The following is a 19,496-nucleotide window of genomic DNA, read 5'->3' as shown; positions in this document are numbered from 1 at the left end:
AAGTGCCTCGTGGTGGTGGCGGCGTACCTACGCAGGCTGGGAGTGCACGTGTTCCCATATCTCGACGATTGGCTGGTCAAGAACACCTCGGAGGCAGGAGCCCTCCGGTCCATGCAGTGCACTATTCAACTCCTGGAGCTGCTGGGGTTTGTTATAAATTACCCAAAGTCCCATCTCCAGCCAACCCAGTCTCTGGAATTCATAGGAGCTCTGCTGAATACCCAGACGGCTCAGGCCTTCCTTCCCGAAGCGAGGGCCAACAACCTCCTGTCCCTCGCTTCGCAGACCAGAGCGTCTCAGCAGGTCACAGCTCGGCAGATGTTGAGACTTCTGGGTCATATGGCCTCCACAGTTCATGTGACTCCCATGGCTCGTCTTCACATGAGATCTGCTCAATGGACCCTAGCTTCCCAGTGGTTCCAAGCCACCGGGAATCTAGAAGATGTCATCCGCCTCTCCACCAGTTGCCGCACTTCACTGCTCTGGTGGACCATCCGGACCAATTTGACCCTGGGACGTCCATTCCAAATTCCGCAGCCCACGAAGGTGCTGACGACGGATGCATCTCGCCTGGGTTGGGGAGCTCATGTCGATGGGCTTCACACCCAGGGTCTGTGGTCCCTCCAGGAAAAGGATCTGCAGATCAACCTCCTGGAGCTCCGAGCGATCTGGAACGCGCTGAAGGCTTTCAGAGATCGGCTGTCCTGCCAAATTATCCAAATTCGGACAGACAATCAGGTTGCAATGTATTACGTCAACAAGCAGGGGGGCACCGGATCTCGCCCCCTGTGTCAGGAAGCCGTTGGGCTATGGCGCTGGGCGTGCCAGTTTGGCATGCTCCTCCAAGCCACATACCTGGCAGGCGTAAACAACAGTCTGGCCGACAGACTGAGCAGAGTCATGCAACCGCACGAGTGGTCGCTCCATTCCAGAGTGGTACGCAAGATCTTCCGAGAGTGGGGCACCCCCTCGGTGGACCTTTTCGCCTCTCAGACCAACCACAAGCTGCCTCTGTTCTGTTCCAGACTTCAGACACACGGCAGGCTAGCGTCGGACGCCTTTCTCCTCCATTGGGGGACCGGCCTCCTGTATGCTTATCCTCCCATACCTTTGGTGGGGAAGACCTTACTGAAGCTCAAGCACGACCGCGGCACCATGATTCTGATAGCGCCCTTTTGGCCCCGTCAGATCTGGTTCCCTCTTCTTCTGGAGTTGTCCTCAGAAGAACCGTGGAGATTGGAGTGTTTTCCGACTCTCATTTCGCAGAACGACGGAGCGTTACTGCACCCCAACCTTCAGTCTCTGGCTCTCACGGCCTGGATGTTGAGGGCGTAGACTTCGCTGCGTTGGGTCTGTCGGAGGGTGTCTCCCGGGTCCTGCTTGCCTCCAGGAAGGATTCCACTAAAAAGAGTTACTTTTTCAAGTGGAGGAGGTTTGTCGTTTGGTGTGAGAGCAAGGCCCTAGAACCTCGTTCTTGCCCTGCACAGAACCTGCTTGAATACCTTCTACACTTATCAGAGTCTGGCCTCAAGACCAACTCAGTAAGGAATCACCTTAGTGCGATTAGTGCTTACCATTATCGTGTGGAAGGTAAAGCCATCTCTGGAGAGCCTTTAGTCGTTCGATTCATGAGAGGCTTGCTTTTGTCAAAGCCCCCTATCAAGCCTCCTACAGTGTCATGGGATCTCAACGTCGTCCTCACCCAGCTGATGAAACCTCCTTTTGAGCCACTGAATACCTGCCATCTGAAGTACTTGACCTGGAAGGTCACTTTCTTGGTGGCAGTTACTTCAGCTCGTAGAGTCAGTGAGCTTCAAGCCCTAGCAACCAAATTTCATCACAACAGAGTAGTGCTCCGCACCCACCCAAAGTTCCTGCCGAAGGTGGTGTCGGAGTTCCATCTTAACCAGTCAATTGTCTTGCCAACATTCTTCCCCAGGCCGCATACCCGCCCTGCTGAACGTCAGTTGCACACATTGGACTGCAAGAGAGCATTGGCCTTCTACTTGGAGCGGACACAGCCCCACAGACAGTCCGCCCAATTGTTTGTTTCTTTCGACCCTAACAGGCTAGGGGTCGCTGTCGGGAAACGCACCATCTCCAATTGGCTAGCAGATTGCATTTCCTTCACTTACGCCCAGGCTGGGCTGACTCTTGAGGGTCATGTCACGGCTCATAGTGTTAGAGCCATGGCAGCGTCAGTGGCCCACTTGAAGTCAGCCACTATTGAAGAGATTTGCAAGGCTGTGACGTGGTCATCTGTCCACACATTCACATCACATTACTGCCTCCAGCAGGATACCCGACGCGACAGTCAGTTCGGGCAGTCGGTGCTGCAGAATCTGTTTGGGGTGTAAATCCAACTCCACCCTCCAGGACCCGAATTTATTCTGGTCAGGCTGCACTCTCAGTTAGTTGTTCTTCGTAGGTCAATTTCTGTTGTACCCTCGCCGTTGCGAGGTTCAATTGACCTGGGTTCTTGTTTTGAGTGAGCCTGAAAGCTAGGGATACCCCAGTCGTGAGAACAAGCAGCCTGCTTGTTCTCGGAGAAAGTGAATGATACATACCTGTAGCAGGTGTTCTCCGAGGACAGCAGGCTGATTGTTCTCACCTACCCTCCCTCCTCCCCTTTGGAGTTGTGTTTCATATTTTATTGCTTGTCATTCAACTGGCGGGAGCGGTCGCGCACGGGCGGGAAGACGGCCGCGCATGCGCGGTGGGCGTGCCCTGTGTGCCGACCGTCCCGCGAAGCCTTTTCCGGTTGGTGGGGGCTGCCGCGGACGTCACCCAGTCGTGAGAACAATCAGCCTGCTGTCCTCGGAGAACACCTGCTACAGGTATGTATCATTCACTTTCACTGAGGGCACAAGTACATAAATATTGCCATATTGGGACAGACCAAAGGTCCATCAAGCCCAGCATCCTGTTTTCCAACAGTGGCCAATCTAGGTTACAAGTACCTGGCAAGATCCCAAAATAGTACAATATATTTCTGCTTATCCTAGAAATAAGCAGTGGATTTTCTTCAAATCCTTTTTTAAACCCTGCTAAGCTAACCACTTTCCTTTCTCTGGCAAAGAACTCCAGAGTTTAATTACATGTTGCGTGAAGAAATATTTTCTCCGATTCATTTTAGGGCAGCATAAGAGCTTTTGCAAATGAGCACTAGGTGAGCAGCTTGGTTTATCTGGAATAGATATCGAGATAAATCAAGGACATATGATTCAATATTTTAACATCTATCAAAAGAAGCTATCATTTAAATTGAAATGTAATTGGTTATTAGTACAGTAACATGATCATACTTCACTTTGCTTGTCAATATTTTTGCAACTTTATTTTGGACAACTTTGAAGGCCTTGAAAGGAGGCAGCTAGAGGACTAGCTAGAAAGAGAATGAATGGTTTGAATTACCGTATGAAAACCTGAGGGTAATCAAAAAAAGAATTCAAGTATTTCAACCATTAAATGTTTTTAAAAGGTAGGCTTATTTTTTTTTTAATATCAACCTTCAAACTAAACTATGAATTGAGTACAACTCCTAAATAGGAGACCTTGGTTCTTTATAGGAAGGACAAACTCACATAAATGCAAGTTTTCCTGATGGAACTGAAACTTCCTCACGAGAAATTAACACTTCTTTTTTCCTTTTTTACTCTTTCCAACTCGACAGAAGCTGGAAAGAATTATAGAAAAGGGATCAAGAAACATCTGTTGTATCTGTCCATCTGAGGGCAAACTAACTTTTTGAAAATTTAAACGGAATGAAACTTGGCATGACAAAAAAAAAAACCCTGGAAAAGACACATCAAGTTTGAAAATGGACCGCATTAGACAGTAAATCACAGGACCTAATTTATAAACAAAAGGAAATGGATCAATGGAGCCAGGAGAGGGTAGGTGGGTCAGGAGCAGGTGTAACAGGAACGAGGGGCTGGGCTAGAGAATACAGTGACATCTCTGTTCTGCTTTATACTTGATCCCCCCCCCCCCCCCCACACACACACACACACACTCCCTTCAGGCTATCTGGAAAGGTGTTGCTGGATCAGAGCACTCCTAATGCCCTAGAGTCTGAAAAGAAGTGGTGGAACGACATTCCAGGTTGTTTCCCAGATATTAAGCCTTGGCTAATATATATTGTACTGATTGATCATTGGAAGAGGGTTTAGGAAACAACATTAGATTGGTTTATGTAGCAACTAGTAAAAAAGCCCCGTTTCTGATGCAAATGAAACGGGGACTAGCAAGGTTTTCTTCTGTGTGCATGTGGGAGTTTGTTTGTGTCCCTGCCCTCTCTCCCTTCCCCTGTGCTGTCTGTCCCCTCCCCCCTCGGAGTCGAGTCCTTCAGTGTTAAGTTTCCTGCTGTGCTTTGTTTGTGTTACAGAGATGGTGAGGGCTTCTGCCCTCTCTCCCCTCCCCCCTCTGAGTCCTTCACTGTTACAGAGAGAGCGATTTGATTTCGTGCTTTGCTTCCTTCACTGTTTGTGTTACAGAGAGAGCGAGGGCGGGGCAGACACTCATGGGGAAACCGGATATCTCTCCCCCTTCACACTTCCGGCTGGAGGCTTCATTTAGAACGTTGGTGGTGCCTTTTATATAGAGAGATATTAGCTTGGTTTAGGTAATTCTTGCAACACCAAGAGCATTAGCCAAAATAATGGATTCTTCATTGTGGTGTGACATAAGACTCTGTTCTCTTCCTCCTTTATATTTTCTCCTGTGTAAGATTTTGCAGAGGCTAGGGATTCAGTATTTATATGCAGATTATGCACAACTTTTTTACCCTACTAGTCTGTCAGTTTCTCAACCCAATCCTCAGGACATACCATCCCAGTCAGGTTTTCAGAATACCACAGTAATATGCGTGAGAGAGAGAATTGCATTTAAGGAGGTAGTGTATGCAAATTTATCTCATGCATATTCATTGTGGGTAATCCTGAAAGCTTGACTAGATGGGTGTGACCCGAGGACTGGGTTGAGCACCTCTGCTCTTGATGTGTCTGCTTCAATTCAGGAGATAAATCCTTTTTTGACAAGAGTGATAGATTTGTGTTAGATGAATTATAGAAGAGAAATCTTGCAAAATCAGGTTTTGTGTGTGGGATAACTGATGGTGCCAACTGGCAATTACATAACGTTGGATGGTGCACTCAGTGCAGTGGATTAAGATTAAGAATTTAGATTGATTCAGGGCCAACATTAAAAGATTAGGTGTCAGCAGTGGTACAGTCTGCTTTTTGTCAGCTGCAGATTTTAAAACAGCTGTACTCATATATCCAGCAAAAGGACCTGGTTCCCATGGCTTGGGCACTAATGTTCCTCAGATTAGATTATTGTAATAGGGTCATTCCATGTCAAGTGGTCTGGTGGTCCCTGCGCAACCATCATGGATTTCGATGAAATTTTCTGTGAACATTCATACATGTCCCCAATGAACTTTGGTAAAGTTTTACGTTCGCCGATGCAATACTTGCTGCGTGGCAAGGTTGAAGGCGTGTCCTTAGCTGCTCATCCAGATGTGGCATGGTTTCTTAGAGGGGTGCTTCGGCTCCGTCCTCCCGTGCTGGCACCTTGTCCAGCTTGGAACCTGGGGTTAGTATTGAAGGCCGTTCAGGGGGCTCCCTTTGAACCGCTTCGGCGTGCTTCAGAGAAAGATTTGACACTGAAGGCCGTCTTTTTAGTGGCCATTACCTCGGCGAGACGGATGTCAGAGCTCCAGGCGCTGTCCTGTAGAGACCCTTTTCTGCAATTCTCAGAGTCAGGGGTCACGGTTCGGACCATGCCTTCCTTCATGCCTAAGGTGGTTCCAGCGTTTCACCTAAACCAGCCTGTTTTTTCTTCCCTCCTTTGTTGAGGAGGCGTTTCCAGGTTCATTTGGGCAGTTGCACCTTTTGGATGTGCGCAGGACTCTGTTGCAGTATCTGCGAATTACAAATTCTTTCAGGACCTGTGATCATCTTTTTGTGCTGTTTGCAGGTCATCGCAGAGGGTCTTCAGTGTCTAAAGCCACTATTGCCCGTTGGCTCAAAGAAGCTATCTTTTCAGCATATCTGCTGTCTGGCCGGGCTCCGCCTGAAGCCTTTAAGGCACATTCCACAAGAGCGATTTCCTCTTCCTGGGCGTAAACTGGAGCACTATCTCTTCTGAGATTTGCAGTGCTGCAACATGGGCTTCTAAGCTCTCTTTCGCCCGACATTACAGGCTGGATGTGGCTGCCAGGAGGGATGCGTGTTTTGGAGCACAGGTGCTAGCGCGTGGTGTGGCTTGTTCCCACCCTATTTAGGGATTGCTTTGTTACATCCCATACGTAATGGCTTCATCTGCTTGATGACAAGGAAGGGAAAATTAGGTTCTTACCGTGATAATTTTCTTTCCTTTTAGTCATAGCAGATGAAGCCATGAGCCCTCCCTGTATGATTGTCTGTATTGCAGTGATTCTGATTTTAGGTGCTGTTCTTGTTTACTGAAGTGTTATTCCTTCCTTGGGGATTCGGAAAACAGTCTTCAGGATTTTTGTTACAGTTATAGGAGGATGAGTTCATTCCCTCCAGGAGGATGCAAATATTCCCTCCGTTTATACAAAGTGGAGGACGAGTTTATTCCCTCCAGGAGGATGAGTTCATTCCCTCCTTTTTTGAGTTCATGCCCTTGTTAAGGGGCCATCGTTCGCTGTGAGGAAAGTTCATGTTATTCCCATTGCGGTTTGCCATACTGCTTTGGAAGCTTCAAACACTGAAGAGCAGTGGACACAAACCCATACGTAATGGCTTCATCTGCTATGACTAAAGGAAAGAAAATTATCATGGTAAGAACCTAATTTTCCCATCCTCCACACACCACCAAGGACACTAAGGTCCTCCCAAGGACTATCACTAATTAATTATACCCTCTCCGAAAGACATTACACGATGTGATACCCGCAAGTGAGCCTTCTCCGGAGTAACCCCCACACTCTGGAATGCATTGCCTCAATGGCTCCGCTTAACACAAGACTACCTCTACTTCAGGAAGCAGGTGAAAGCTTGGCTCTTCAACCAAGCCTTTAATGGAAGAAAAAACTAACTTGGGTTGACTCGGGCTGCACATACTGCAGCGGGACATGTTTATCCACTCCTACCGTAGCTGAGATAATATATAACCATCTCTCTGACCTCACGTGTAACTTTCTTCAAATCAATCACCTTACTTTCTAATTCTTCCTACTTTCTTACTCATCTATATGGTACAGCTTTGCCTTACCCTTCACTACCAATTATAATGTTCTAGTACATATAATGTTGTCATTGCAAGTAGTATACCATGCAAAATTTGTATTGTTGTTTGAATATTTTTACTACCCTAATTGCCTATTACTCATGTTTGATCTATTCTTACTGTACACCACCTTGAGTGAATTCCTTCAAAAAAGCGGTAAATAAATAATAATAAATAAAAAATCACTCACTGCCTCCCCAGCAAGGCATGACTTCTGGACTTAGTTCAAATCACTCACTGCTTCCCCAGCATGGCCAGTTCACAGTTCAAGTCACTACCTGTTTCTCCAGCTGGGTCTGACTTCTGGCCACAGCTGAAATCATTCACTGCTTTACAGCACGGCACCTCTCTCCCCCTTGAGTGGAATAGCTGCTTAACTTTTCCTCCAAGCTTTCCCCAGCCTTGAAGAAGGTTTGTTATGAAGCCTTTCAACTTCTTCCCTTGTACTTGAGCTAGAGCAGCAATCTCAATGGGCTCACTTCCCCAGTCATCTTGGGCTTGGATCTCCTCTCCGACCTCTTTCTCCACCTCCCTTTCCATGGGCTCCTCTCCCTTTATGGTCCCCAGCTGGTCCTCTCCCTCCTGATTAGTCCTCCTCAGCCAATCCCCCTCATCTCCCTCGGTATCCTGGGACTTGTAGTTCCCTTGCTGCTCCCTTTGCCCCCAGGGCTTTGCAGAGGTTCTTGGGAACTGTAGTCCTCCCTTCTCCGGCTCTTAGGAAACTTATGCCTCCATGGGGGTGTGGCTCCCCAGCCCCTAGGATCCTGGGACTTGTAGTTGGAATCCCGAGTATGAAACCTACCCATCTTGCTCCTCTCCCAGATCCCTTCTTCCCTGACCCTCAGGGGTTCCTCACACTATGTTACTATGGATGGTACGAAATACAGACAAATCCAAAAGGAAAACTTGTTCCTTTCTGTCATTGACCCAAGACGAAGGAGAATATGCACCTTTCAGTAGAACAAGAATCCTTGGCACAATGAAGTAGCTCAGCAAGGACAATATGAATTTCTTCAAGTGGCCCAGTCAAAGCCCAAACCTGAACCTGATAGAAAATCTGTGGCAAGACTTGCAGTCTACAGCCTAATCCAGCCAACTTGAAAGAGCTTGAGCTATTTTGCCAGAAGCATGGACTCCTTTCTGATGTCTGAACAACTAAGTTATCCTAAGCACCTCATGACTGTTATTGCTGCCGAAGGGGCTTTCACTATGTATTGAGTTAAGGGGTTGTGAAGACTTATGCAATTGAGAATTTTTGTTTCTTCTTTTTTGAATATTTATAGAATTGTTCTTTTATAGTGAAAGTATACAAAGTATTGTATAGATGAATGAAAAAAGTAATTATGTTACGAGGAAGGGATCTCAATAATTTACTTGGGGTACTCCTTAATTCCAGTTACATTTATGAACGAAGTGATAATTTAAACTGGAATAAAATAGACTCCAATAATGACCTAGCAATGGGTTCAACATTTTGCTTTTCTGGTGATGGACAACATTTTGAAATTGTACACTACTTTGTGGTGGAAATTTGGATGAATTAAAAAGTGTGTAGAAAAGCAAATCTTATTCATAATGTAGACCAGAAAAACAGAGTTTTTATAATCTTGTGTGTATATATATATATATATACACACACACACACACACACCTCTGTAGACTCTATAATTTTCTTGCATAAAGGGAGGAAATTGTTCAGGATCTCAGAATTAGTGAAGATTATCTTTAATTTTTAATTATACACTTAATCAGAATACCATAATTCAAATTTAGCCCCCAAAGATATCATATCTTGATGAAGAGCCAAAAAAAAAACCTCCTCCATTTGGACCTGGGTTTCTCCTATATCTGGATATCTCAAATACAGATGGAAAAAAAGATTCTAATGGAAAGATAAATGGTTTTTCTTCCTCCTACTGTTAAAGTGCAGTTTTTAAAGTTTTAACTGTAGTTGTTAGGGATTAGCGTAGGAAAATTTTCAGTTCCTTTTCAGGTCATTTTCAGACTTTTCCACTGACTTTCTTTCCCATTCATGTTTTCATTATAAGTTTAAAAAATTATGTATGTTCATTCATAGGTTAACATGCATTAAATAAATTAGCATGCACTACATTTTTGCAGACCTTGTGATGAATCAAAAGCACGTTTGTGAATGCACATCCATAACAGCTGTTTTAATAGAAAAGAAATTGATAGCTGCACTTAACATAGTCATTTGTAATGTAACATATTTCTAATTTCCCTTTAATTCAAAGGAAGTAGTAATGTGGGTGACACACTTCCCACGGGACAGCTGTCCAATATTCCTTGGCGCAGAGCTGGAGTGAAGTACACAAATAACGAAGCCTATTTTGATGTTGTTGAAGAAATAGATGCCATTATAGACAAATCAGGTAAGAAATATAAAAAATGTGGGGAGGAGCAGGATTTCTCCAGTGCTCTTAAAGGAAGCATTTTCTCTTTAAATGCTGAAGGTGGTGGAGGGCAAGAGTTAGGCTGTAGTTAAAGGTGTTAATAAGGAAGGTGACTATACAGTCCCTTATTGAGGATCTTAGGCTGATCCAGTCCTGATTATTACTTCATGCATGCACAGAGATGAAGTCCTGACTTTCCCTATGGAAAACAGAATCGACATGCATGCAATGAAGTAAAACTTGGGAGTGGCTTAGCTTGACCCCCTTAACATAGAGCTATAGTCACCAGTCACCCTCATATTTACTGCCTATATAATATAGCTGAATGACTTCCCCATTCTGTATATAATGAAAACATCTTTATTCAATAAGGCCCATGGTATGTGCATAATAGCTATCTGTTCTCATTATTGTAAAAAGAAGAGGCTATAACTGGTGACAGCCCCCTCCCCAGCATGCACACACACTACTGTAACTGCTCTGTCAGGTAGAAACTGATGATGGAAGAGGGGCTGCAGATAAATGAAATGAGATAAGATAAACTTGCTTGTCATTCTCAAAACAAAATATGTATGACATACCAATACCCCCCCCCCCCCCACACACACACACACACACACACATAATTGGGATTTAAACTGTTTTGTAATGACATTTAAAAAAATGTAAAAATGCCTGTGAGAATAAGCAGCAAGAGTGTTTCTGACATCATACAGGTTTTCATTGTTTAAAGAGAGAACATTAATTTGGAGAATTTCTACATAAGTACATAAGTATTGCCATACTGGGAAAGACCAAAGGTCCCAGCATCTGTTTCTAACAGTGGCCAATCCAGGTCACAAATACCTGGCAAGATCCCCAAAAAGTACAAAACATTCTATGCTGCTTATCCCAGAAATAGTGGATTTCTCCTGAGTCCATTTAATAATGGTCTGTGGACTTTTTCTTTAGGAAGCCGTCCAAACCTTTTTAAAACTCTGCTAAGCTAACCGCCTGTACCACATTCTCTGGCAACGAATTCCAGAGTTTAATTACACGTTGAGTGAAGAAACATTTTCTCCGATTCATTTTAAATTTGCTACATTGTAGCTTCATTACATGCCCCCTAGTCCTAGTATTTTTGGAAAGCGTAAACAGACACTTCACATCTACCCTTTCAACTCCACTCATTATTTTATAGACCTCTATCATATCTCCCCTCAGCTGCCTTTTCTCCAAGCTGAAGAGCCCTAGCCGCTTTAGCCTTTCCTCATAGAGAAGTCATCCCATCCCCATTATCATTTTCATCGCCCTTCTCTGCACCTTTTCTAATTCCACTATATCTTTTTTTTTGAGATACGGTGAACAGAATTGAACACAATATTCGAGGTGCGGTTGCACCATGGTGCGATACAAAGGCATTTAAACATCCTCATTTTTGTTTTCCATTCCTTTCCTAATACTACCTAACATTCTATTTGCTTTCTTAGCTGCAGCAGCACACTGAGCAGAAGGTTTCAACGTATCATCAACGACAACACCTAGATCCCTTTCTTGGTCTGTGACTCCTAATGTGGAACCTTGCATGAGGTAGCTATAATTCAGGTTCCTCTTTCCCACATGCATCACTTTGCACTTGCTCACATTAAAAGTCATCTGCCATTTAGACGCCCAGTCTCCCAGTCTCGTAATTTTTCACAATCCTCCCGTGCTTTAACGACTTTGAATAACTTTGTGTCATCAGCAAATTTAATTACCTCACTAGTTACACCCATCTCTAGGTCATTTATAAACATGTTAAAAAGCAGCTGTCCCAGTACAGACCCCTGGGGAACCCCAATAACTACCCTTTTCCATTGAGAATACTGACCATTTAACCCTACTCTCTGTTTTCTATCTTTTAACCAGTTTTTAATCCACAATAGAACACTACCTCCTATCCCATGACTTTCCAGTTTCCTGTGGAGTCTTTCATGAGGTACTTTGTCAAACGCTTTCTGAAAATCCAGATACTTAGTATCAACTGGCTCACCTTTATCCACGTGTTTGTTCACCCCTTCAAAAAAATGTAGTAGATTGGTGAGGCAAGATTTCCCTTCACTAAATCCATGTTGACTTTGTCTCATTAATATGCTGTGTAATTTTGTTCTTTATAATACTCTCTACCATTTTGCCTGGCACCGACGTCAGACTCGCCGGTCTATAATTTCCCGGATCTCTTCTGGAACGTTTTTTTTTTTTTTAATCGGCGTTACATTGGCCACCCTCCAATCTTCCGGTTCCATGCTCGTTTTTAAGGATAAATTACATATTACTAACAGTAGCGCAACAAGTTCATTTTTTAGTTCTATCAGTACTCTGGGATTAATATCATCCGGTCCAGGAGATTTGCTACTCTTCAGTTTGTAGAATTGCCCCATTACATCTTCCAGGTTTACAGAGAATTCATTAAGTTTCTCCGACTTGTCAGGTTCGAATACCATTTCTGGCACCGGTATCCCACCCAAATCTTCCTCTTTGAAGACCGAAGCAAAGAATTAATTTAATCTCTCTGCTACGGCTTTGTCTTCCCTGATCCACCCCTTTTACTCCTCGGTCCTCTAGCGGTCCAACCGATTCTTTTGCCGGCTTCCTGCTTTTAATATACCTAAAAAAGTTTTTACTATGTGTTTTTGCCTCCAACGCAATCTTTTTTTCGAAGTCCCTCTTAGCTTTCCTTATCAGCTCTTTGCATTTGACTTGACATTCCTTATGCCATTTCTTATTATTTTCAGTCGGTTACTTCTTCCATTTTCTGAAGGATTTTCTTTTAGCTCTAATAGCTTCCTTCACCTCACTATTTAACCATGCCTGCTGTCGTTTGGTCTTCCGTCCTCCTTTTTAATACGCAGAATATATTTGATCTGGGCTTCCAGGATGGTATTTTTGAACAGCATCCACGCCTGATGAAATTTTTGGCCCTCGCAGTCGCTCCTCTAAGTTTTCTTTCTACCATTCTTCTCATTTTATCAGGGCTGTGGAGTCGTTACAAAAATCCTTCGACTCCGACTCCTCAGTTTATGGTACCTCCGACTCTGACTCCTCAGTTTTTAATATGTATTTTTTTTGCATGTTGACTGAAAGAGTGCAGCATGCAAAGCTGCATGTTAATGTTTGGGTTTAAAATCTATGTCATTGTGACTTTTTATTTTATTTATTAAAAAAACTATAAATATTCATTAATCCTAAAGTTTAAACAAAAAAACACACATAAAAAAACAAGGTTATGGTTATTGTTTTTTTTATCAAGTATAAAGTCATCATAGCATTAGCAAGTATAAAAATCTGGAACAACCACATCCTTTGGAAATTCTAGAACAACATCCTTTGGAAATTAGAACAAAATCAAAGTTAACCTACATAAACCAAAAACATTTGGAAAACCTAAAACAACTTATATATTATTTAAACTTGGCATATATAGCTGTAGAATAGCTGTTAAACATAATCCAAAATTAACTAATATATTGTTCTTAGAAACAGAATTGCTTCTGCCAGATCCTCCTTCATAGAAGCCCTTAAATCTGATTTGATTATTTTCAGTGCTGAAAACAGTCTTTCAACACTGACTTGGGTGGGTGGCATTGCTGTTACGGTTCTAGCTGCATCACTGACAATCTCTGGATAAACAATGATGGCTTCTTCTATAGTCAGTTTTGATGAGCGGTCAAACTTTTCCACTTCTTTTAATCCTTTAAAAAAACTCTTGCATGAATTTCTTTATATGGACATTTACAGGTTGCTTTTCCATGCTTAACCGACATCGCTTTGCTTTTGAAGCTTCCATTTTGTCCAAATAGGCTTGAAAATTCTCTTCTTCATTTGAAGAAGATAAACCTGAGTTACCATTACCACCAGTATTTATAGCTTTAGCTTCATCCAGTGGTTTATGAGTTTCAGGTAGCAACCCTTTCATGCGAACTGCTATGGCATAGAGTGCCTGTTTTCCTGTAGCAATTTGGTCACTGCTCAACAAAATTCGGCTCATTGGATCAACATAAATAGCAGCTAAGAGAATTTGATTATCCAGCAAGAGCTCTTCTCTTTTCCTCATTGAAGATACAATGCCATCAGCAATTAACCCCCCACTTTTGTTAAGGTTATATATCAAGCCCTTCCATTCCAAGAAGAATTTACCTGGTGTTAAATCTTCATATTGCAGCTTCTTGGTAACAGCAAAAGGGTAAGAAAGTAGCCTTTCTAATTCTGTAACTTGAGCCCACTGGTTTTCTTTTAATGAAACATTTACATTGTCCAGTTCTTCAAGAAAGTCTTTTAGTTCAAGCAAACGCTTTATCATCAAGTAAGTGCTTCCCCAGCACGTTGCTTGATCCAAAATGGCTCCTTTTCCAGCACGTCTCTTCAGAATAGCATCTGTTTTAGGGATCCTGGCTGCAACAGCTACTTGCCTCAACTTGCTAATTAGTGTAGCCGCATGACGATCCTTCAATCCATCTCTTATTGCTAGTTGCAGAGTATGAACAGCACAACGCATAAGTTGAATGGTAATAAGCTTAGATGCTTCTTCAGCAATATCATCCAAACTTTCACAGCTTTCTTGAATTGCAGAACTGTCATCTTCTGATATTTGTATGCTGTTTTCTTCATCAACTTCCTTCATTTTTTCAATTGTGCTTAACATATTTGAAGCATTATCAGTAACAATACATAGAATGTGTTCCTTTTTAATTTCAAAATCTTCTAAAACACCTTCCACTAACTTCTGCAGATACTCACTGGTATGATGTGCCTGAGTGTCCTTTACTCCTAATGTCCGGGTTATTGTTTTTTTGTTTTCATCAGCAAATCTAACATTAATTGCAAAATAATTGACTCTGTGACGTGTGCATGCATCCATTTTAATAAAGACAAAATGTCCCGTCAGACTTTTTCTTAGTTCTTCCTTCTTACATTTGGCCTCTTCAAGTATAAGTTTCCTTATACTTTCTCATTCCAGAGAAACTCCAAGCTTTTTAGCCATTTCTCCATTTAAGCCTAAAAAGGCTGGTTGTCAAAAAAAAGATAGTGGTATACTATTCTTTACTGCCATTTCAATGATGTGGTTTTTGAATTTTTCTGGTGTCATTGTTATAGTAACTTTGTCAGCTGTAAAAAATCTTGATAGTTGTGTCTGGCCTCCAGTAGATTTCTGATCTTTTATTGACCCTGAAGTAGATGGAATGTTTTCATTGCTATCTTTCTCATTCACAGCTTCTAACACTTTAGGATGGAAATGCTGCAAGTGTCTTTTTAAATTTGATGCTCTTGTAGGTGCATTTTTTTCATAACCACTGAAACTGCTAATTTTTGCATCACATGCTTTTTCACCATCATCATCTTCTATAATACATTGACATACATAATGTTTCCCATCTGTTGATATTGTAAAGTGTTCATAAACAGCAGACTTTGTCATGTTTCCTGACATTCTTTTTGCCATTGTGAATTGTGTGCCACTTCCACTAAAATATAAAGCTCTTCTTGCAGAGAGAGAGGAAGTTGGGTGGAGTCTCTCTGCTGCCTTATCTGTGTGTGCTGAATGATCTTCTTTTGGAGCTTAAGTTCACTGTGGGGTCAGAGAGGAGGTGCTCTACAGCAGGTCAGTAAATGCAAAGGGAGACTGAGCAGAGGGAAGCTCTCCAGCAAAATAGTTCAGCTGGACTTCACACTAGTGAAACAACTAGGTACTAAGCTTTATTCACAGCAGAGAAGTACTTTATTCAAATGTATGAGGAGTCTGAGTCGGTACATTTTTGCCGACTCCAACTCCGACTCAATGTACCCAAAATTGCTGCCGACTCCACGACTCCGACTTCGACTCCACAGCCCTGCATTTTATCATAGTCTCCTTTTTTAAAGTTAAACGCTAACGTATTTGATTTCCTATGTATACTTACTTCAAAGCTCTAATAGCTTCCTTCACCTCACCTTCACCATGCCGGCTATCATTTGGTTTTCCATCCTCCTTTTTTTAATACGTGGAATATATTTGGCCTGGGCTTCCAGGATGGTGTTTTTGACCCTCGCAGCTGCTCCTCTAAGTTTTTTTGTTTTGTTTTGTTTTTTTTCACCGTTCTTCTCATTTTGTCATAGTCTAATTTTTTTAAGTTAAATGCTAACGTATTTGATTTCCTATGTATACTTACTTCAAAGCTAATATCAAATCTGATCTTATTATGATCATTGTTATCAAGCGGCCCCAACACCATTACCTCCTGCACCAGATCATGCACTCCACTACGGACTAGGTCTAGAATTTTTCCTTCTCTCGTCAGCTCCTGTACCAGCTGCTCCATAAAGCAGTCCTTGATTTCATCAAGGAATTTTACCTCCCTAGCGTGCCCTGATGTTACATTTACCCAGTCAATATTAGGGTAATTGAAATCACCCATTATTATTGTGTTGGCCAGTTTGTTTGCATCCCTAATTTCCTTTAACATTTCTGCATCCGTCTGTTCATACTGGCCAGACGGACGGTAGTACACTCCTTATCACTATCCTTTTCCCCTTTACACATGGAATTTCAATCCATAGGGATTCCAAGAAGTGTTTTGTTTCCTGCAGAATTTTCAATCTATTTGATTCAAAGCTCTCCTTAATATACAATGCTACCCCTCCACCAATTCGATCCACCCTATCACTAAGATATAATTTGTACCCCGGTATGATAGTGTCCCACTGGTTATCCTCCTTCCACCAGGTCTCAGAGATGCCTATTATATCTAATTTTTCATTTAGTGCAATACATTCTAACTCTCCCATCTTATTTCTTAGACTCCTGACATTCGCATATAGACATTTCAAACTGTTTGTTGTTCCTATTTACATCATGCTCAATACTTGACAGTATTAATTTGCAATCTTTTGTCTGATTTTTATTTAAGGACACCTGATCTACTACGGTCTCTTTTGCAACCTCACTATCAGGATACTCTATCTTCCCTGTTTTGGTGATATCTTTGAAAGATACCTTATCCCGAACCATGCGCTTTTGAGCGACTGTCGGCCTCCCCCCCCCCCTGGTTTAGCAGAGATTAGGTGGAGACGCCAGTAATTGGGAAACCAAACCGGTTCTAGGTAGACTTCTACGGTCTATGCCCTGATCATGACTGAATAGATAGGGATGGGCTGTAGTGTAAATTTTAAGGGGCTTTAACGTTAGCTTCAGAACTCAGTACAAGAAGAGTGCTGGGCAGACTTCTACGGTCTGTGCCCTGAGAATGGCAAGGACAAATCAAACTTGGGTATACATCTAAAGTATCACATACCATGTAAAATGAGTTTATCTTGTTGGGAAGACTGGATGGACCATACAGGTCTTTATCTGCCGCCATTTACTATGTTATGTGTTAGTACAATAACTGAAAGGGCTGCTGTCATAGCAATTCATTTAATTAAAAGGAAAGTAACTTTAAATAAGCATAAAGCCAAAGAAAATAGAATCTGTTAGTGAAAACAAGATCAGTGCCACAGACTGGTCTAACATTCTTCAGAGTCTCATGACTATCAAATGCATATGCCTAAAACGGTCTTGTGCATTGCTCAAACATTTAATTTCTGTGTGTGAATGCCTGGATTTTTTTTGTTTGTTTTAATTTGCACACTAATTACAGGTTGCATTGGCTAGCAGTGAAGCTTTAAACTCTTGAGTCCATGGAATTCAATACATATGAAAGTGACAGTCACATCTTATGAATCATTTTCCCTTGTTTTCCGATGTGAACACCTAATAAAGGACCACAAATGACAAACAAAGGTACATATGAGAATGGAGTGGCTACCCCACCTTTCGTGGATGATTGTTCATGAACATTTTGCCTGGCTGAAAGTAGAAAAAGCCATGGAACTGGATATCCAAGGATATTAATGGAATGATCCACTGAAGAATGGAAGAGGTTCTACAGGACTTGAAGGGTGACTATGATCCCTCTTCATAAAAGCGATAATGGAGAAGAGATGAGAAACTACAGGCTGCTAAGCCTTACCTCGGTGGTAGGAGAAGTAACAGATGCTACTGAAGGAAAGGGTAGTAAACTAGCTACAATACAGTGGGTTAAAAGGTCTGAGGCAACATGTTTTATTAGAAGTAAGTCATGCTGAACATATCTAATTGATTTATTTTAGATTGGGCAACAAGAGAACTAGATAATGGGCGCGCACTGGATGAGATCTACTTGGATTTCAACAAAGCTTTTGGTACAGCCCTTCATAGGAGGCTCATGAATAAACTGAGCAGCCTGGGGGTAGGTCCCAAGATGGTAAGCTACGTTAGAAAATATTTTCTACCACATGTTTTTGGCGCTGACCAAATTCAGAATTACCGCCCGGGGCATGCAGTAGCCAGGCAGTAATGCAGATTTGGGGCACGCTAGATACACATAGACCCTTATGCACCTTTGTAAAAGGAATTTCCTGGAAGAGGAATTTACGCCGGTATCTCAGAATCAAGTTAAACAAGTGATTGGATGTTTAAATAAATCAACTAATTCTTTGGATATTTGTTCAGTGAAATCTTTGACACGAGGTGTCTGGATATTTTTCATCTCTGGTGAATAGATCCTTTTCAGAGGGGAAGTATCGAAAAAAGCTGTAGGGAATCCCTTATTGAAAAGTGAATCACTAGATAAGTCTAAAGTTGATCATTTTTGTCCTGTTTTCCTCACTTCTTTTTTTTTTTTTTTTTTGGGGCCAAAGTAGTGGAAACGTTGGTGCTATCAATTACAAGATTTTTTGGATCAACATCGGATTGTAGACTTGGGTTTCGCCCTAAGTATTCAACAGAAACTTTGCTGATTTCAGTATGTAATAGTCTGAGAGTTGGTTTTGATAAGGGTGAATCCTTCTTTTCTAGTTACCCTAGATATTTCATCGGCTTTTGATACTGTTCATCATGGACTTTTAATTCAGATATTGGAATCATTGGGTATACAGGGGCAAGTTTTGATCTGGTTTAGGTCCTTTTTAAGTGATACATGTTTCCGAGTAGAGGTGGAACAGGATGTATCGGCTTGGGTTAAGGTGGCCTCTGGGTTACCTCAATGTTCCGCCATATCCCCAGTATTTTTTAATATTTATATGCTTCCTCTTTGTAAGTTGTTGGCAGAATTAGGCCTTTCTTATAAAATCTATATGGGTGATATTCAATTTTTTATACCCATTTTGGGGTATGTAGAAAAATCTTTGGATTTTTTACGGCTTTGCTTGCAAACTATTAATTTTTGGATGAATGCTAATAGGGTGAAATTGAATGTCAAAAACACAAGTCTTGGCTTTGTCCTACTCATCTTTTTTTTTTTTTTTTTTTTTTTTTGCTTTTCCTTTAGAATTTACTATGGATCAGGACACTATTTCAATTCTGCCTGAGATTAAGTATTTGGGGGGGTTATATTAGATTCATCCTGGTCATTCCAGGGTCACATTAAAACATTAGTAAAGAAGATCTTTTATAAATTGAGAATGTTGCATAGGTTGAAGGATTTTTTGTTGAATTTTAGGACAGTGGTACAATCTCTTGTGACACCTTATTTGATTATTGTAATTTGCTATTTTTAGGCTTGCCTTTGTGTTTGATTAAACTTTTGCAGATGACGCAGAATGCATCAGCATGACTTCTTTCTGGGGTTTCTAGATTGGATCACATTTCTCAAGTATTTCATGATTTACATTGTCTACGGGTGAAATAGAGAATACTGTTTAAAGCATTGAGTTTGATTTATAGAGTTGTAAAGGGCGATGTTCCTATCACTTTAGCCAGTGTATTAAGAATTTACTGTCCACCACATCTTCTTATATCTGCTGTTACATTAT

General features: G+C 41.9%; 1 protein-coding gene across 2 annotated transcripts in view; it reads left to right on the top strand.

Annotated features, from left to right (window-relative positions):
• The window catches only part of AP3M1 (adaptor related protein complex 3 subunit mu 1), a 91,854-nt gene that overhangs the window by 45,692 nt on the left and 26,666 nt on the right, over positions 1 to 19,496 (top strand). For both annotated transcript variants that reach the window (XM_030203207.1, XM_030203208.1), the window contains exon 4: positions 9,513 to 9,650. In XM_030203207.1, coding sequence (XP_030059067.1) covers positions 9,513 to 9,650 — 138 coding nt within the window. The remainder of the gene's footprint in view (positions 1 to 9,512; positions 9,651 to 19,496) is intronic.

The sequence above is a fragment of the Microcaecilia unicolor genome, chromosome 5 (assembly GCF_901765095.1).
Source record: "Microcaecilia unicolor chromosome 5, aMicUni1.1, whole genome shotgun sequence".
Lineage (NCBI taxonomy): Eukaryota > Metazoa > Chordata > Amphibia > Gymnophiona > Siphonopidae > Microcaecilia > Microcaecilia unicolor.
This window is presented reverse-complemented; position numbering and strand designations above follow the sequence as displayed.